The 22,068-nt window shown below is 36.6% G+C and overlaps 1 protein-coding gene across 1 annotated transcript in view; it reads right to left on the bottom strand.

Moving 5' to 3' along the window:
- Window positions 1-22,068, bottom strand: part of skic3 (SKI3 subunit of superkiller complex) — a 228,287-nt gene that overhangs the window by 119,735 nt on the left and 86,484 nt on the right. Inside the window, exons 11-12 of the mRNA XM_028804761.2 lie at window positions 20,781-20,902; window positions 2,358-2,444 (exon numbers count right to left, since the gene is read on the bottom strand). Of these exons, the coding sequence (XP_028660594.2) occupies window positions 2,358-2,444; window positions 20,781-20,902 (209 nt within the window). The remainder of the gene's footprint in view (window positions 1-2,357; window positions 2,445-20,780; window positions 20,903-22,068) is intronic.

Raw genomic sequence — 22,068 nt, 5'->3', positions numbered from 1 at the left:
TAAATTTATGTCAACATTTCCAGTGCTTTATGTGGGCTCCCATATGAGCATTAATATGTTGATTTAGCAATAAATTATTTATTAAAATTAGAATGTGTTCTTCCAATTACTGTACTGCAATAAAGATAATCAAGGAAAAATTCAAATACATTTGTTGTACATACCAATAAAATATTCATGTCAATTAGCTAATAGAACAAAATAATTTTCTTAGGTTCTGCAAGTCTAGATTATGTGCAAAGTAAAAAGAGTTATAGTCACCTAAAAATATAGAAATTGTTAGTATTATATAATATTTGTTGTGATAAATTGCTACAGGTAAAACTGCATTTAGCTATATTTAATTAGGATAATGATGGCAGAAAAAAAAAAAAATCATAAAATTAAATGTATTACCAAGAACACGAAGGGGACGTAGCAGCTTATTGTTGCTATTAAATCTTTGTATTTACATGGCATGTTCAATGTTTATTATTAAACTGATGATGTATAGATTAAAATAAAATTAATAGTTATTGAAAGAATATGCATTATATTGAATATAGTTTTTAATATCGTGTACACATTTATATTTCCATGATACAAAAAATTCAGATGATTGTTTAAATAAAATACTACTTCTAGTTGAGTAATTTTTCTCAAATTTCATATCTGTTTGCTTTTTATCATTATAAATATCTACACAAAATCTGAATCATCTATCTGTAATTATAACCATAGTTAAATTTGCGAAAGTATTCAATTGAAGTACCAGTTCCGGTTGCTGGAAGAGGCCCAAGAGTTGATAGGATTACTTTTTTTTTATATAAAGCAGGTGTGCAAAATCTTCATTGACCTGAGTCAAAGTGTTTTCAAGTTATCATGTTTACACACAGACAGACATCATTTCAAAAAATGGCATTTTCAGACTCAGGAAGGTCTAAAACGTCAAGATTCATCAAAATCTCGAGTTCTAATTTTTTCACAATCTCTACACATTCTCTATGTATTTCATATACTGTGTATATGAGAAAGTAACAATGATTGGGAACAGTTCCAAAACTGCAAAACCAAACTACATTTGCATAAAATATTCTCTGATTATGAGGAGCCGTACATGTTTCTATTCCTCTTGGTTTCTAATAGGTATTAGACCTGTAGGAGATGTTTTCAGCATGCTAATTACATTCATATTTGGTCTTTTTCTACTTAGTTACAAATTCATCTCTCCTGTTTAGGTCCCTTTTATCAATGTCAGTTGTGTGACTATCCTCCCTACATCTTTATCAGTTCTGTTACTCACTTAACTATCTGATCAGTACTGTGTGGTATGCAAAAATACTAATTAACTTATACCTAATGTGCTATTAACACTGGAAATCATCTCCTCTCCTATAACATTTTGATGATGCACCATTTATAAAAACGACAAATTTTGACCACTCAAACAAGTACTACTTTTTATTTATGTTCTTATCGCATTCCATTGCCATTTAATTTTTAACTGCTATTCCACTGTCTCAACAGTATCTAAGATCTGAGTATAATTCTTGCAAAACTCCTATTGGCTACAGGGTGAAAAAAATCCTTTGAGTTAGTAAACCCACAACTCTGGGTAATGGCTGACCATATTACGTACAGTGAAGCAACATGAAAAAAATTGAACACCACCTGACATAAAGGAACAGATGTGAATAAAATCCTTATCAATAGCCTCTTGTGATCTATTCAGAAATAAATTATTTTTTGACAAAATTAGTGAGAGGCCTTCTTACCTCATATATTTTTTGTTAACCTTTTTGGCATTTACTGTACATCATTCCCTTCTGTGTCTCCTGTTTCACCTTCACTCTCAAAACAGTTGTCTCATAATGTGCTTTACCTTAGACTCGAGACTTGGGAAAGCAATTTCTCTCTCTCTCTCTCTGGTGTTTTATTACACATCTTCATCTTTGTTTTTTTAATTTGGGTGTATGTGTTTTAAAATGTACATTATCATCACTAAACCCAATTAACATGCATGGACAATGTAAGGTTCCCATTACTCTGACTCCTCTTTACTAACTCTATTACTCTTTCCCTAATATGTACATATAGACATAATACATCAGTCAGGAAAAAACTTCATGTTTTGTGATTAAAGGCAAAATACCAAGTTGTCAAAGAAACAGTTCCCATAATGGGTTTCTTGTATGGGTTAGTCACTTCCGAGTTATTTAACAAATTCTGAATGCACATACCAATTTTTTTTAAACATGAGGACAATTATCCACACCTCTTTTTGAGTCCAAGCTAACCAACACAACCAAAATGCACTGCAGGAAGAAATGACAAGATGTAGGTTTCAAGAATCTAATACAAAGGAAGTGGAATGTCACCTGTAATGCTTGATCAATTTGTCCCCTCTTTAAATGAATTCTGGCCTTCAGTGCAATTAGTTGAGGATCATTGCCAATATCGGACACCTAAAAAGCAGCAAAAAGATAGTTTACTTTGAGTGTGGTGCATTAGTATTGTTCCAGATACATAATGAACACATGTACTATATATCTGCAATATGATGCAAATGGAATTACGATACCTCATTAATACCTAAGAAAAAGACCAAACAAATAAATAGTTTTAGAGGAATAGAAGCAGAAAATATTTTTGCAGAAGCCTAGTGTTGAAGATAAATAAATCTAATATAAAATAAAACGCTATTACGCTATGATCTGCTTATGTGTTGGGGTGCCTGGTCTCTTGTCAGAGGTACACTGAGATTCGACTTTAAAGACAGAAAGTAAAAGAGGCATACAAGATGAGAGAATGGAACCTCAAAATAAAAGACTTGGAAAACCAGACACTACGAGAACATGCTCAAGAGAGGTTCAGACCCAAAAGGATACAGAAGAAAGATGCGTGAAGAATGCTAAAAGTTAATGTGGGGCAAGAGATCTCAAATATTTTTAAATGTATTCTGTTATCTGTTGTTGATGAGTAAGTGTCCAGCAAATAAATAAATGCAAACATACATAAAGAGACAAACATCCCAAACACAGATGTTAGAATAGTCCAGTACATGAAAATAATTTTGATTACTTTTTGGTCAAAGCAGCACAAAAAGCAAATCCATTGAATAACTGCTGAACCATAAATGACAGTCATGATAAAATCTAAAAGCAATAGATGAAAAATTAAACTGGTGTTGTGTCTTATTATAGTTCATCTTTTACTCTCTGAAGGGCAGAGTTGATATTTTGATTGTTGTCATCATTATTCTGGTTTACATCATTCCTGTTGCAACTTATGAAATTTTCTTCAGGTTCAAATAAGATGGTTAGTTAATAGGTTTATTTACTCTCTCTGTATCAATCATTAAAATTTAATAAAGAAAAATATCAGAAAAAAGAAACTGCATGCAGTAAGACTAAAGGAAAAATATACAATACAGCTGTTAATCATATATCCACTGATTCACAGACTTGGACACATCGTCAATATTGTTTTGGGTCTTATAATAGACACCCTTTCCCAGGTGACCTGAACGAAGTTGAGCAAGTCTCAGCCTGTGTCCCTGTGGCATTTTGTGGTCCCTCAGGATGTGCTCGAGGGTGCCCATTTTAAGAAATAGGGGGCATGCCAGAATTTCTACCTGCCCCATGCAAACAGGTTGGATGGGCTAGTGAGGACATCATACACCCCCTGAATCAAGAACTGAATCAGATGTCCTGTCAGGTGAACTTCTGCTCCATTACCTATTCCTACTACTTCAGCTAGGCACCCTATTTCCACATTGTCAAGACTCTACTTGCTCGTTCTTCCTCCACTGAAGCGCGCACCTCCTCCTGCGCTAGCCTCCACCTTTCCTTCTCATTGGTGATGTTATAATTATTCAGGCTAGTGTTGAGCTTCCAAGTCCTGCTCTACCTTGTACCACACTCCCGATAAAAGCCTTGTGCTTCTCCTGAGCTCAGCTGCTTTACACTTCCTCCCTGTCCTCACAATGATGCCTGCTTCAGATACTTTAATGTCCTTAGACCCCGAGTACCGCAGATGTTCATGTGCTCATGTAGCAATGAATTCCTCCCTTATAGAGCTGAATGGGAGCCTTAACTTATTGCTGTTCCCATACATGAAGCAAACAGCCAAAAGCAATAACCAAACCATACATTAAGAAAACCATACTTTATTAACATCATAGATTCCTAAAACAGTATGTGGCAAGTTCAATCAATTCTCCATTTTACTCATGGATGTAGTACTTTTTTCCTTGAACTTACTGTAGATCTTACTTGAAGACTGCAATTCAGAAGAAAATTGTACAAGAATTGAATAAATTCTAAATTAAACCCGAAATTCAACCTTCAAACTTCTTATACAGCAGATATGGCTAAACAGTAAATAATCTGTAGGCTTGTTCATATAATAGAATTTTACTTTGCAGTGAGATCCCACTCCCAGTGGTTAACTGTAAAAAGTAATATCTTTTCTGTTTACAAGACAAGTGTATGATTTTACATGTATCACCAATGGAAGTATACTGTAATGTACATTTTAGCTCCGGGGTGGGGTGGGTGTTACGTTGGTGTCAGTGGTGGTGGTGGGGGGATTTCTTCAAAATCTATACATGAAATTGTCTTTTTTCATTTCTTGTTGCCTTACTATTTGTTTTGACATCAATAAAAATTGAGTAAAAAAAATCATAAAGAATTATTACTTTACACCTATGACAAAATCTTGCCAATTACGAACTGGGCAATCTCAACAGTTGTTTCTACTCTATAGGGATGATGGCCTAAGGGCTCATTTATACATCATGCTCAGAACGAGTACGCGCCCGCATCATGGCTGCCACACGTTTCCGGCATTCATTTGATGTGTCCTCTGAGCAGGTCCTCAGAAATTAACGCGACGTGTGTGAGTTGCAGTACCAGCAAAAAGTCGGGGGGCGCAGTGTGCTAATAGTTGGAATGTGACATCAGAGTCTCTGTTTACTATCTACATGTGACAGAAAGCCGCTTTGCGGATCCTACGAGATCGGTGTGCACGCTTTGATGTTTGATGAATGGTTCGAAGTGGTGAAGTAAAATGCCGACATACAGATGCATTCGTGGTGCTTTTATATTCAAGCGTTGCATATTCCCGATCGTAATGACACGATACATTTTAAAAGTCTCACATATCGTCTTCTGTGCCATCTTTTTTTCTAGGGCTTCATCCGGTACTGACAGCAGCGGCAAACAGCAATAGATCGCCATACTGAGCACATTAAATGTATGATATTCCTTATCCATATTAACTTTCTGCAAATTTAGAATCCTCAGATTTATACTTGATATCACTTTCATGATGAAATGCATTGAAGTATGTATGTTACATTTTACAAATAAAACTGTAATTTCGTTTAAATAATGAATACTGTTAATTACACACAAGGGGGTGACACGGTGGCGGAGCATTAGCGCTGCTGTCTTGCAGGGAGTCACGTCGCTGATATTCCCTGCCTGGAGTTTACATTTTCCTGCTGGGTTTCCACAATGTGCTCCGGTTTCCTTCCAAAGATATGCAGATTTGGTTACACTAAAATGACGCCAGCGTGTATGTGTGTGCTTGCATTCACCTTGCGATGAGCTGATGCCTTGTCCAGGGATTTTTTCAGCCTCGTGCCCAATGCTAGTTGAAATGGACAAATCCCTGGACTGATGGATTTAATCATTAAACATTCTTTTCAGAGATATTGCGGTAAGGTGTCATCGGAATTTAATGGGTGTTCCAGGCAATTCACAACACAGCGAAGCCAAACCTGTTCTCATCGTGCTAATATCTCGCACTGCCACCTGGTGGATTCCTCCAGATTTACGTAAAGTACGCACGCAAGTATAAACAGTACAACGCTTGCATAACAGGAGCGTCCGCTGCAGCATGCGTCGCGTGAAGTATAAATCCAGCCTAAGACGGGTATAATCTCTAAACTAGGTATTTTCAATACAATCTGCTCAATCACTTTACTAATACTGAATTTAGAGCAAATGAAAGTAAAAATTGAATATAATTTAGTTCATTACTCTTGGGTACCAATCTTCTGCAGTTTGAAACAGCTTCAGAATGAGGTGCAATAACTTGTTCTGCACTTGCTTATCTATACATATTAATAAAAGGCAAAGCCCTCACTGACTCACTGACTGACTGACTCACTCATCACTAATTCTCGAACTTCCCGTGTAGGTGGAAGGCTGAAATTTGGCAGGCTCATTCCTTACAGCTTACTTACAAAAGTTAGGCAGGTTTCATTTTGAAATTCTACGCGTAATGGTCATAACTGGAACATATTTTTTGTCCATATACTGTAATGGAGGAGGCGGAGTCACGTATCGCGTCATCACGCCTCCTACGTAATCACATGAACTAAAAACAAGGAAGAGATTTACAGCACGAGTCAAACGCGGGAACGAAGGTAAATGACGTTAATTTTTGACTGTCTTTTAATACTGTGTAAGCATACATATTAACACATGTGCAATTAAACGTGTGCATTTACGGGGTGATTTCTCAGGCTTAAAAGCTCGCCTTTTATCAAACGCGGGAACAAAGGTAACTGACGTTGTTCACTGTCTTTTAATACTGTGTAACCATACATATTAACACATGTGCAATTAAACGTGTGCATTTACGGGGTGATTTCTCAGGCTTAAAAGCTCGCCTTTTACTAAAAAGGTAAATGCAAAACTATTTTCAATCAGTTTATTGAAACGCTCCCGTTAAGGATTGCAATAACATATTCGCGAGATAAAAGAACGAAGTAGGGGGAAATGAAGGAAGAGCCGCAAACAGCGAAGAGCAAAAAATTAATTAAACAATTGAGAAGGGAGCGAGTGAAGCATACAAGCATGTTCATAAGGGAAACAAAGCACGGTGTAAAACGTAAGTTTAAATTAAGTTTATAGAAACGCTCCCGCTGCGGATTGCAATAACATATTCGCGAGATAAAAGTTTAATGAGAAGACACGAGGTATAAACGAACCACACGCCGTGGCGCAACGTTAGGGGCAACAGTTTCAACCATTCTATGATCTGCTTCTCGCAACTGAAAGACGGCACATGGCGGATGTTAGTCGACTTGCTGACCGCAACGTTAGGGGCTTCAACTCTGGCGCTGACGCCACATCTCAGTGCCAACAGTTTGCAGACTCTACTTAAAAGACCCGCCCTCCACACTGGACAGTTAAAAAGACCAATCAAACTAACGATGACATCAAGTATTACCCAATCAAAAGTAGGAAAGGAGGCATCTTCATAAAATGCGTGTGGGATGATTTGCATGAGACGCTGCTTTAAAAAAAAATGATAAAAAAAATACGGGACAAATCCCGTCCCGTATTCATTCAAAACGGGACGCGCAATTTCATTCTCAAATGCGGCACGATTCCGTATTTTAAAGGATGGGTGGCAATCCTACAGTGCCAGGTAACCACCCATACAATCAGATTGTGATTCAGACTAGGAATGCAATGAATGTAATTACCCCGATCTACATACAAGGCGAAAGTCTTGCAACATTCAAAGATGATGGTTTGGGATAAGTACACCATACAACATAAAAGAGCTTATGAAGCCTTGAACCGAAAAAAGCAAGACCTCAGAGATCGTAAAAAAAAAAATAGGAGGTAATGTCGTTTTACTCGCTGTAGATTTTAGTCAAACATTACCAGTTATTCCACGAGGGAGACCAGCAGATGAACTCAACGCGTGTTTAAAATCCATGCTTCTCCCACGCTCGGTTATATGTCGCGTGTTCTCGGGTAGGTACACCAAAAAATGTATGCATTTAAGCATGTAATGGTCAAACAAAAAATGAGGTATACCCGAAGGCACTGCAGTAGTACTTAATCTAACTTTACTTCTTAAATGTTAATGTTTTACTGTTTAATAATTTATACGCTTCTTATATGTTGTTCAAATTCTTTTATCAAAATACCAGTGACAGCGCAATGCACGATAACATGGAGTGAATACACCATACGCATCCGCCCACGGCCGCCCTGGTGTGCGCAGATAGGAGTTGATTCTACAATAAAATAAAATAAAGATAAAAAGAGTAATACAATCATCACCCATAAAGCGGATAGTAGACGTGACGTACTATATGTGTACCAGATTTCAAGTCAATAGGTGAAACGGTTTGCGAGCTACAGGTGATTTAAAATCCTGGACAGACACACAAATTGCCACGGTAGCAAATTACAGAAGAAGATTTTACTGTTTAATAATTTATATTTATATGAAATGTGCTTCTTATATATTACTTCATATTCTCATATGATAATGATGTTAATGTTTATATTGATTTCTATGTTATTGAAACTGCATGTATGTGTGTATATGTATGAATATATATATATATATATATATATATATATATATATATATATATATATGTACATATATATATATATATATATATATATATATATATATATATACTAGCAAAATACCCGCGCTTCGCAGCGGAGAAGTAGTGTGTTAAAGAGGTTATGTAAACATATATATACATAAACATATATACATATATATATATACATATACACATCCACATATATATATACATATATCAACATATATATACACATACAGACACATATATACATATACATATTTGTATATCTACATATATATATACACATATATACATATACTTATTTGTATATCTACATATATATACACATATATACATATACATATTTGTATATCTACATATATATACACATATATACATATACATACATATCTATCTACATACATACACATATATCTATCTATCTATATATATATATATATACACATACATACATATCTATCTATATACATATATATATACATATCTATCTATATACATATATATATACATATATATATATATATATATATATATATATATATATATATATATATATATATATATAGCTGATTACCCAGTGGATTCGCTCACTGAGTGCAAGAGAAAAAAATAAAATGTATGTATAAAATAAGTTTAATTGCCAAATTTATTTTTCCACAACTAAAGGGCACTTACAATAACATAGAAATCAATATAAACAACATTAACATCATTATCATATTTGTCTGTCCAGGATTTTAAATCACCTGTAGCTCGCAAACCGTTTCACCTATTGACTTGAAATTTGGTACACATATACTACGTCACGTCTACTATTCGCTTTCCCACACATATGAACAAATATATATATATATATATATACACATACATATACACACACATACACATATATACATATACATACATAGTGCGTTGCAACACGGGCTGCGATTGTTACATGGGAGGGAGAGGACAAATCACAGCTTCCCGCTTTCTAATCGGGCTTGTGATTGCCGCTTTGACGGATGCCCAGATCCCACAGTATTTCCCCTTAGGAGAGGCGTTAGGCAAGTGTAATTGAATAGCGGTGCTGCAAGTTATTGCTCTTTTTATCTTTATTTTATTTTATTGTAGAGTCAACTCACAGCTGCGCGCACCAGTGCGTGCGTGGCGGATGCGTACGGCTGACGTTTTCATTGTCTACCACCTCCGCTAATCATTCTTGAGGCAGATTGAAGACTTAAGTGCCAGCTTAACTGAAAAATTAAAGAAAACATACTAAGTTTTAAAAAAAATCAGTTTTAACGGGAAAAGATGCCGACGAAAGAAGAGAAGCAGCGGGACGCTAGGGTGAAGAGCTGCTCATTAAGCAGCAAGGTCATCAACCTCTGAGCAAACGAATGGTAAACGTACAGAGAAAGAGGATAAATACTATGAATGGTCATGTCAAGTATATTCACTCCACGTTATCGTGCAGTGCGCTGTTACTGGTATTTTGATAAAAGAATCTGAATAACATATAAGAAGCGTATAAATTATTAAACAGTAAAACATTAACATTTAAGAAGTAAAGATACATTGAGTACTACTGTAGTGCTTTCGGGTATAGTACATTTTTTGTTTGCCCATTACATGCATAAATGTATACATTTTTTGGTGTACCTACCCAAGAACACGCGACATGACCCGGCAGTTAAAAATTTATCGCTCCAGCAATTTTAACTCTGTTACAAAGTCATCTAATATGGTATTGCAAACTGCAGCGGGAGCGTTTCTATAAACTCAATTTAAACTTACTGTTTACACCGTGCTTTGAAGATGCATAGTATGCGACACGTGTTTCGCCATAATTGTGGGAGTACACAGTCACTGCACTCCCTTACGGGAATCGATCCTCGGACGTAGAGGCGAAGCCCCTAACGTTGTGCTACGGCGTGTGGTTCGTTCATTTGACAGCATGTAGATCGGGGTAATTACATTGCAGGCATTCGTAGTCTGATTCACAATCTGATTGTATGGGTGGTTACCTACCAGGTAACGCTTGTGGTTGGTGAGCAAGTCGGCTAACTTCTGCCACGGTGCCCTCTTTCAGTTGCGAGAAGCAGATCATACAATGGTTGAAATAGTTTAATATATATAGCAAAATCACCGCGCTTCGCAGGGGCGAATATGGTATTGCAAACGGCAGCGTTTCTATAAACTTAATTTGAAGTTACGGTTTATACCGTGCTTTGTTTCATATTCTTTTCCTACTTTATCAATTGTGTAATGTGTTTTTTGAACAGGTTTGATTCATGGAAGTGATCACTCCTGCTGCGTTCAGTCACTTCACGTGAGCCGCTCTCTTGTGTGATGTTGCGATGTCCACGGGTTTATTTAATGTTAGCTAAGACCCGGCAGTTAAAAGTTTCTCGCTACAGAAATTTTAACTCTGTTACAAAGTGATGCAAACTGTCGTTTATACCTCGTGTCTTCTCATTAAACTTGTATCTCGCGAATATGGCATTGCAAACGGCAGCGGGAGCGTTTCTATAAAGTTAATTTAAGGTTAGGTTTATACCGTGCTTTTTTATACCTCGTGTCTTCTCATTAAACTTGTATCTCGCGAATATGGTATTGCAAACGGCAGCGGGAGCGTTTCTATAAAGTAAATTTAGACTTACGGTTTACACCGTGCTTTTTTATACCTCGTGTCTTATGAAGATGCTTGTATGCGTCACTCACTCGCTTCTTATTGTTTCGCTGCCTTGTCAATTGTGTAATGAGTGTTTTCTTCAGCGCTCTTTGGGGCTCCTCCTTCTTTTCTACGTACTGAGTTCACAGTCAGTTCACGTGATTACGTGGGAGGCGTGATGACGCGACACGCAACTCAGTCTCCTACGGCCATCTTGCTGCCTTCCATTACAGTATATGGACAAAAAAGAGGTTCCAGTTATGACCATTACGCGTATTAATTTGAAATGAAACCTGCCTAACTTTTGTAAGTAAGCTGTAAGGAATGAGCCTGCCAAATTTCAGCCTTCCACCTACACGGGAAGTTGGAGAATTAGTGATGAGTCAGTCAGTCAGTCAGTGAGTGAGTGAGTGAGTGAGTGAGTCAGTCAGTCAGTCAGTGAGGGCTTTGCCTTTTATTATTATAGATATATATATATATATATATATACTAGCAAAAAACCCACGCTTCGCAGCGGAGAAGTAGTGTATTAAAGAGGCTATGAAAAAAAAAGGAAACATTTTAAAAATAACGTAACATGATTGTCAATGTAATTGTGTTGTCATTGTTATAAGTGTTGCTGTCTTTTATATATATATATATATATATATATATATATATATATATATATTATATATATATAATATACACACACACATAAACATTTATATACATATACATATATATACATATCTACATATACACATCTACATATATATACACACATACATAAATACACACATAAGACTTATTGACTGAAATGGGCTTTCACGAAAAAAGTTAGGGCTTTGCTACAGGATACACCCTCCACAAGTTAAGCAAGTAAAAATAAAATATATATTTCTGTTTTATTTAAACCTTTTAAGTTCGTATGCATAGCCCCATTTGGCTGTTTAATTTTTTTTTTCTTTCTTCAGTAATATTTAATCTCCTTAAAGAAAAAGAACATATCCATTTTACTTTTTTTGTATCTCTGTAGTAATATTTTAGTGTAAAAGAATAACCAGTATTTAAACCTTTTATGTTACTTTATACATTTATTTTACACAATGTTGAAAAATTAATAAGAAAGCTACATATTTTGGCAGCTGCTGCTTTCATTTTCAATGAAATGAAAAAAGCTCTCCAAGAGAAAACGTCAATGAAGAAGAAACAGTTTGCACTATCTAAAAATCAGAAACCCTCATTTATAAAAGTTTGCTGCAGATGACTTAACTGAAAATAAATGAATACTTCCTATGTGTATAATACATATTTATCTATTTTACTTATGCCTTTATTCCACCAACTTACAACATCTGAGGTACAATTTGTTACATTACTTTTGTTTTTTGCAGCACAGGCAGGTGAAGTGACTTCCTCAGGGTCACACAGTGGTGTCAGTACCACAATTTGAACTGACAAGCTCCGGGTTTACTGAAATATTACTGAAGAAAGAAAAAAAACGAAAACGGGCAAATGGGGATATGCATACAAATGTCCATCCGTCCATTATCCAACCTGCCATATCCTAAATACAGGAGCCAATAAGTAGATATGTATATATACAGTATATATATATATATATATATATATATATATATATATATATATATATATATATGTGTGTGTATGTATGTATGTATATATGTATGTCTATATATATATATATATATATATATATGTAGATATGTAGATTTGTATATGTATATATATGTTTATGTGGATGTGTATATACGTATGTATATGTAGATATGTGTATATGCAGATATGTATATATATGTATATGTATATATATCTTTATGTGTGTGTGTGTGTGTGTATATTATATATATAAAAGACAGCAACACTCATAACAATGACAACACAATTACATTGACAATCATGTTACGTTATTTTTAAAATGTTTCCTTTTTTTTTTTTCATAACCTCTTTAACACACTACTTCTCCGCTGCAAAGCGCGGGTATTTTGCTATTTATCTATATATATAAAGGAGAGTTGGGATCCGAGAGACTGTGTTTGTGTGTTTGTGGAGGGATGGAGAGTTAAGGCGGGTGTTGGAGTCACGTGATCATCTCCCCTCCCATTCACCTCAATTCATTCACTTCATTTCGCTCCAAGCTGAGCTCCGCAGCTGTTCTTGATTTGCTTTTCACATGGCCAAGTATACGTTGCATGCTCAAGAGTAAGCTCAGCGCACAACTTGGTCATATTACAAGCGGAGGGGTGAACTGACAACATGGTATACAAAGAGATCCTTAACAAATAATTATTGGTATAATTTCCCTCAGTTTATTATTTAAAATTTTAAAGCAGTACTTCGCCGCTGTGAAGCGCGAGTATTTTGCTCTATATATATGTGTGTGAATGTATGTATGTATATATGTATGTCTATATTTATATCTATATATCTATATATTTATATCTATATATATCTATCTATATATATATATATATATATATATATATATATATATATATATATATATGTATATATATGTAGATATGTAAATTTGTATATGTGTATATATATAATATATAATATATATATATAGATATGTGTATATGTAGATATGTATATAAGTATATATGTTTATGTATATATATGTTTACATAACCTCTTTAACACACTACTTCTCCGCTGCGAAGCGCAGGTATTTTGCTAGTAAGGTTATATAACAACTGATGTAACCTAGGCCAGGCACATTTCCTGGTTTTAATGTAACTGAATACAAATATGTAGGTAATTTTACAATTTGTAGAATGAATAAATCTTGCTTTTATATCTTTTATCTGTTCTAAAATAAAATTATTGGTTTTAGTGCAGTACCTTGATTGCAAAAGTAACAGTAGTAGTCAGCTTTGTAATAGAAATTTATGATTGTAGAAAAAAACCTTCCTGCAATTGAACAGTATTGCAAAAACAACTTAAAACTGCAATTTTTTATTTCTAACTTTAATTTTCTTATATGAAAAGAGTTGGATGAAAGAATGTGGTTTCAGCACTATTAAAGAACTATCACTACTACTGTCAAAACAGACCACTGGATCTCAGAGAACAATTAAGAACATCTCGTATTAAAGGAATAATTGTCAGAACATAAGCCCACAAGTCCTCTTACTGGGCTTATGGCCCCGCTTGACATCTAATTGGGAGCTGGGGGGAGAAGGGATTTATATATATATTGTGGTAAAAAGGCGCTATATTGCACCCGACCCGACATAGACTCACACTGAGGCATGTGTAAAAGCACAAAGACTTTTATTTTTCTTCACCTGTGGGGCACGTCTTCCCCATGAACCCCACAGGCAATACACAGTCCCAAAGCACTCAAGACAAACACTCCTCTGGCACCACCACTCCTCTCGTCTAGCTTCGTCCTCCACCTCCCGACTCTGGCCCTCGAGTGGTGGCTGCTGGCCCCTTTCATAATTCACCTGGAAGTGCTCAAGGTGCTTGATTGTTTTGTTCCGGCTGCACTTCCAGGTGTGGTGCATACGTGACCCACAGGGCCGCAGGAGTCCCAGCTACAGCACACCCTGGCAGTGCCTGCGGGACCCAACAGGGCTGCATCCAACTCCAACTCCCGTGGAGCCCTGCGGGAGCCCAAAGCACCTCTCCAACCCAGGGGGGCGGCCATCTAGCGTCCAGGGGAAGGTATTGCACTGTCCAGGGCTGCTCCCCCTGAAGATACAGTGTAGGGGCATGGATGCCAGCCGCGTGCCACAAAATAAATGTATATATGTGTGTGTGTGTGTGTGTATATATATACCACAAAATAAAATATATATATATATATATATATATATATATATATATATATAACACCCTTGACTACTATTGGCACCTCTTGTAAAAATTAGTAAGAAGTGTTAGAAAAAAGTTACTGTTTGCTGAAGAACCGTCATCTTGCACTGAAAAAATGAGAAACATCTGACTTTTAATTGAAACAAGTTCATTCAAAGAAAAACAGAGCCCTCATCAAGAAATAAATATTTTTAATAGAAACAGATATGCCACAATTGTGGCACTCTTGGAAATTAATGTGAAACAATGCAACTTAAGCATGTTTCCCATTTAAATTGGACATTGTTAAGTGGATTGGAGTGTAAAGGAACTTTCCAGCTATAATGAACAACTTCCTGATTAACTGGGATACAAATGAAGAGACACAGAACCAAATTTCCTTAGCCAATCATCATTATGGCAAAGAAAAGAGAACACTCAATCCAAATGAGGGAGAAGTGTGTTGCCCTTCATAACTCAGGGGATGGCTACAAAAAAAAAAAAAAAAGCTATTCGCCTGAAAATGCCCATTTCTACAGTCAGGGCAATAATAAAAAAAATGGTCATCAACTGGAATTGTGACAAACTTGCCTGGAAGAGGACCCAAGTTTATTTTACCCCTATGTACAGTGAGAGGGATGGTAAGACAGGCAATAATATCTCCAAGGATCACTGTTGGGAAATTGCAAGAAAAAGTAAAATCCTGGGAATATCAAGTCTCCAGAACCACCATCAGATGGCATCTCTGTGCTAACAGATTATTTGGAAGGTGTGCCAGAAAGAAGCCTTTTCTGTCAGTTATCCACAAATGCAAGTGCCTGGAGTTTGTAAAATATTACTTTCTTGTTTATTAAGTATGTCTAAAGTGGTGAACGTCAACGCTGACCACTGCACAAATTACATGTTATATGTTGGTATGATTTTAAAGAGTGGCTTGTGTGTGTGGGGAAGGGAGGAGGTGTCTTAACTTGCTCAAAGAGCAAGAGTTGACTGACTTATGTTTTAAAGTCAGTATTTTGTGCTGTTTTGTCAGTGATAGTGGGAAAAAGAAGCTGTATTCTAATCTACTTATGCAGTGGATATAATGTTAGGACAATGTGACTTAAATCTTTATGAGAGCTGTTGATTGCTTATCTCAATGCTCATGTAATATAACAACTGCTTGAATTCTGGCCTGTAAATATTTCCTTATTAGGTACTATGTGTCATGACAAAGGCTTATGTGTTTTTGTAAAACAGGTAATGTATTGTTAAAGTGCATAATTTATTAATGTTGGTTGTTTGTTAAAAAAAAATTAAAAAGTATATGAATCAGTTTGAAAATTACGTACAAATATAGTATACTAGTATTTTACTGAAATCACCAGGGGCCTCATGTATAACGTTGTGCGTGGAATTTACACTAAAACATGGCATACAGACAAAAGCAGAAATGTGTGTATGCACAAAAAAAATCTAGGTGCATAAATTTGTGCGTACGCCAGCTTCCATGTTCTTCCACTCCATAAATCCCAGTCAGCATGAAAAGTAACACTCGTGCACACGCCTGTCGCTCCACCCCGGTTCCTCGCAGAATTATGCCTCTTTGAATATGCAAATCAATATAAATAGCCCCTCATGTTTTGCGTTCTATGAAAAAACAATGGCAAAAACACGGGGAAAAGGAAGAATTTCAGCAAATACAAAGTAGAGGCAAGGAAAAATTTACTGTTTGTTGGTTTAAGCAGTGATATAAATAACAAAAGGAAGTTGATTGAGTGACAGTGGAGGAGAAACTCGAAAGTTAAAGTTCAGAAAGTCACACAGTGCCCGAAATAAATAAGAAGTGGTCAGATATCAAAGTCTCTGTGAAAAGGCGAGTCATAGCCCACCGTCTGAGTGTCATATGGAAGCATATTAGGGTACAGAGAAAAGAAAAAAAAACTGGGACACAGTGTGAAAAAAAGGTAGAAATTTCCACTTTAATCACAAAGTTTATTTTGTTATTAAAGTAGAACGTCATAAACCTCATCTTAAAATCGTTTAATTGTTTCTCAAAACCCATCGTAACGAAACTAGCATGTTAAATGCTTTATATTCTATGTACTCTTACGTGTGTGAATCAGTATGTGCTTCTTAAACGGGCTTTCTTTTACGCCGACAGGACACAGAATACATTACATTCATGATGTTATACCTCTGAACAATTTAAATAGTAAGATATATACTTGATATCATTTTCATGATGACAGAAATTGAAGCATGTATAAAACATTGTGGCACATTAGCACAGTGGTAGTGACGAACTGGCGCCCCTTCCAAAGATTGTTCCTGCCTCCCTCAAGATGCTTGCTGCCCCGTGCACAACCCTCAGTTAAATAATTTATTGCAGCAGTACTGTCTCTTTCAAACGTACTAACCCCCAATTCCTGTCCTTTCTTTTCTTTCTCCAAGTAACCAATTGCCACGCAATCAGCTCTTTAATAAATCTCAAGCCATCTGTAGGCTTAGAACGCAGATTCTTCAAAACTTTTAAGGAACATTGAAATATCTTCGTAGTACATGTTTAATTATTCCATCCATTTATCCCTCCAGCCAGCTCCAGCGACCATACAGCGCGAGGCAGGAACAATCCCTGACACTGCGCCACTGAGTCCTGTCATATTTAATCTTTAACAATATACATTATTTAAATGAAGTTTAAAATATACAGTATCTGTATAATGTAATATATTTATACTTTAATGCATTTCATTCTTTAAATTGATATCAAGAGCTCCACAAAGATAGCGCCTGGAAATCTAAATCGACTAAGAAGCTAGTCGTCATCATCTGTAAATACGCGCTCTCAATTGAATCGAATTCCTTTATTGTTATTGTATGGTATTGAGATTCAATATGCAAATCCTCCATACACTTATTTTCCTATAAAATGGTAAAATAACAACAACAATAACAGTAATTTATATGTAAGCATATTTAAATATATATTGCGGATTTTTCGCTGCTTCGCGGGTTTCTGCGGACAATGGGTCTTTTAATTTCTGGTACATGCTTCCTCAGTTGGTTTGCCCAGTTGATTTCATACAAGGGACGCTATTGGCAGATGGCTGAGAAGCTACCCGGCTTACTTTTCTCTTTCTTTTGCGCTGACTTTCTCTGATCCTGACGTAGGGGGATTGAGCAGGGGGCTGTTTGCACACCTAGACGATACGGACGCTCATCTAAAAATGCTGAAAGATTATCTTCACGTTGTGATCTTTTGTGCAGCTGCCTCCTGAAACGACATGCTGCACGGAGTTTCGCATACTTAAAAGCTCGAAGGGCACGTATTGATTTTTGATTGATAAACAAACTCTGTCTCACTTTACCTGCTCCTGACGGAGGGGGTGTGAGCTGCCGCATTCAACAGCTTACTTTGTCTGCTCCTGACGGAGGGGGTGTGAGCTGCCGCCTTCAACAGCTTTGTGCCCCGGTGCTTCACATACTTAAAAGAAAAACAGCCCTATTGATCTGTTTGCTTTTCTCTATCTCTGTGACATGATCTGCTCCTGACAAGCACTCCTTTGAAGAGGAAGATATGTTTGCATTCTTTTAATTGTGAGACGGAACTGTCATCTCTGTCTTGTCATGGAGCACAGTTTAAACTTTTGAAAAAGAGACAAATGTTTGTTTGCAGTGTTTGAATAACGTTCCTGTCTCTCTACAACCTCCTGTGTTTCTGCACAAATCTGTGACCCAAGCATGACAATATAAAAATAACCATATAAACATATGGTTTCTACTTCGCGGATTTTCTTATTTCGCGGGTGGCTCTGGAACGCAACCCCCGCGATGGAGGAGGGATTACTGTAACAGGATAAAAGACTGTGAAAAATATATAATATGAAAGAATAAGTGGCTCAGGTTATGCAATATTATAACTGTAATGCAAGTTTACAGTGAGGCAATTGTACTTATAAGTACAAACAGTTCTACCAGGAGCACTTGATGGACTGATTGAGTGCATGTATATGTCTTGGGATGAAACTGTTTCTGAACTGCGAGGTCCGTACAGGAAAGGCTCTGAAGCATTTGCCGAATGGAAGAAGTTCAAATAGACTGTGCACATGGCTGAGGCAGCGTGTGCTAGAAGCTCTATCCCGATATTTCTCCACGCTCTTGACACAATCTGTGGTAGAGCTTTCTGATCAGCTGCTGTAGAGCTGTGATTCCACAATCAGATACAGTGGGTTAAAAACTCTGAGTGGTGCACCGACAGTGACAACGCTAAAGCAGCTATAGTATTTGGAATAGTTTGGGCATCTGTGCACCATTATATGGTTAAGGGTTGATTACAATCAGATGCCTTAAACTAATAAACGATATGCGGTTAATTTCAGTGTATTTGATAAAGCCATGTCAGGGATGTGAATCTAAAAAAATAAAGGGAAACCACACAGGAACAGTAGCACTGCTTTGACACTGTGTGCTGGCAGTTTGCAAAACCGAGCGGAGAACTTGCGTATGCAAGGGATTGAGCTGGCGTGAAAAGGTGCGTGGCTTTACAGCAAGTTTTTATACATTGCGATGTGAGCGTGGAAACGGGCGTACACAACATTTTTGTGCATACACACCATTTATACATGAGGCCCCAGATCTTTAATTTACACTGTAATACGGTTTTCTTAGACCATTCTTAGTTGAACTTATCTATAGACAGTGCACATGCCTGTTGCTTTTGGGCTCTATTACTTTGTACAATGCATTTGTTCTCCAAAAGCCAGATGTGGAAGGATAAAAGAAGAAAATCTTACCAACTGGGCCTGCAATGCTAAAATTCTTTATAATGTATAAGCTAAATAAAATGTCAGCTCTTCAAATATGAAAATTATGTATGTCAAACTATGATTTCATGAAATCAATTAATCATACTGCCCTACTTTGTAATCACTGAATAAACATGGTCACTGTAGTATTGCTGCTACACAAATCCAGAATCCTAGGCTGGATTCCTGGACCTGATCTGTGTGAAGTATACAAATTCACATCATGACTTCAAGGGTCTCTTTCCAGGTTTTCCTCCACAAACTGAACGACAATTCTAAATTGGGTCAATGGGAATTAAAAGGTTAATATATGCATAAGTTTGGCGATTCTAAATTGGCCCTAGTGTATGCTTGGTGTGTGGGTGTGTTTGTGTGTGTCCTGCGGTGGGTTGGCACCCTGCCCGGGATTGGTTCCTGCCTTGTGCCCTGTGTTGGCTGGGATTGGCTCCAGCAGACCCCCGTGACCCTGTGTTCGGATTCAGCGGGTTGGAAAATGGATGGATGGCTGGATATATGCATAAGTGCACTGCAGTGGGCTATTGCCCCTGTCAGGGCTACTGGAATAGGTGTTAGCCTGCTGGCAGTGCTATTGCCCCTGTCAGGGCTACTGGAATAGGCGTTAGCCTGCTGTAATCCTTAATTAGATTAAGCAGATTTGAGAATGTCCCAGAATACTATGTTTTACCCATGGCCACAATGTCTGGGTGTTGAGTTTATTGTATATTTAATTGCATGTTAACTCTCTCCTTCAATGCTTTTTTAACATTCTGTAGCTTCCCTTTTTTGTAAGGTATGGTTAGATTGTAGCAGATGGTTTTACAAGTTCTTTATAGCTATGCTAATGGAAAGAGAAAAAAGAATAGTACAATATAGCATTATATATACAACAAGCCTTTTGTCATAATAGATGCTATGGATCAGTTCAGTTATAATTGATAATGAAAACACATACAGAGAAAGTGAAAACAAAAAAATAAAATATGAAAACTTAATTTTGCTGTCATTGCTGAAAATAATTACACATTAAATGTCTGGCAAACTCCTGAAAAAATAATTCAGTATTTTTTTAATGATATAGATTACTACTAAGATTGGCAATTCAACTGCAAGGGCCAGAGTTAAAGCAATCTGTGGTTTCTCATCTAATAGATATCAGAAGCCCAAGATATTATATTACCTGCTCCAGAGTTTCCATAGCTTCATCTGCACATTTGTCTTTACTACATTTAACTAATGCTTCAGCTTTCAATTTAAGAAACTTCTTTTTCCACTTGGTATCTCTTTCACCTCGATATAAACCTGTGGAAAAAAATAAAACATTTTTTAATGTGTGATGTTTCAAACAGATTATTCACAATCTTAATTAATAGCGATCTTGAGACAAAACAAAAATAATTGCTTCCTTTTTCAGACAAAAAAATAACACTGATATTGTCTTCACAATTTTCGTCTTTCTCCAGTGCCATCAATACCATGCTCCAGTCATCCCTATTAAGGGATAATGGATTATCTGCCTATGGTGTACCGGATAATGAACTATCTGTCCAACAGACTGTAGTTTGTGAGGCTCAAGGACTGTGTCTCTGCTATTGATGTAAACAACAATGAAGCACCACACAGGAACAGTCCTGTCTCATTTTCTCTTCACCCTGTACAGGAATGCAACTATAACAGTGGGTCATGTTGCTTGCATAAATTCTCAAATTATTCTGCACTAATGTGGTGTACTGACAAGTGGGATGAGACAGAGTACAGTATTCAGGTGGAGAACTTCATTTCTTGGTTGTAAGAGAATTGTCTTTAACTTAACATCAGCAAAACCAAGGACTTGGTTATTGACTTTCGCCACACCAAAGAGCCTCTACATCCAGTCACTACTCAGGGAGTGGATGTGGAGACGGTACATTACCACATTAATGAGAAGTTGGACTGGTCTAGTAGCAATGATGAACTAGACAAGAAAGGGAAGAGCAGACAGTTTTTCTTAGTAGACTGCATTCTTTTAATATGAGTAGAGACATCCTTTATGTGTCCTAACTCTGTAATAGCCAATTTAATTTTCTATGCTGTGCTGCGCTGGGAGGGTGACATCACTTCAAGAAAGGTCCACTGAACTAAGAAGCTAATTAAGAAAGCAGGCTGAGATATGGTATGCACTCTTGACCTGTTGGAGGTTTAAGTAGAGGAGAGAATACAGATAAAACTGATGGTCTTCAACAAAAATAATGCACATCCTCTCTCTGACAGAATATTATTAAGTAGTTTTAGCTCACAAATTAGTCTACTGAAGTGTGTCAAGGAACGTTAATAGAGCTCTTGTATACCTACAGCAATACACATTTACAATGCCTAACTGCGACCGCTCCCTTATTAGCCAAATTATTCTTTTTTGTGATTCTTGTGTGTGTCTGAAGAGGTTTATTCTTATATTGCTTGTATTTCTGTAAAAACTAAATTTGCCTTTG

Source organism: Erpetoichthys calabaricus, chromosome 7 (genome assembly GCF_900747795.2).
Source record: "Erpetoichthys calabaricus chromosome 7, fErpCal1.3, whole genome shotgun sequence".
In the NCBI taxonomy this organism is placed as follows: Eukaryota; Metazoa; Chordata; class Cladistia; order Polypteriformes; family Polypteridae; genus Erpetoichthys; species Erpetoichthys calabaricus.
This window is presented reverse-complemented; position numbering and strand designations above follow the sequence as displayed.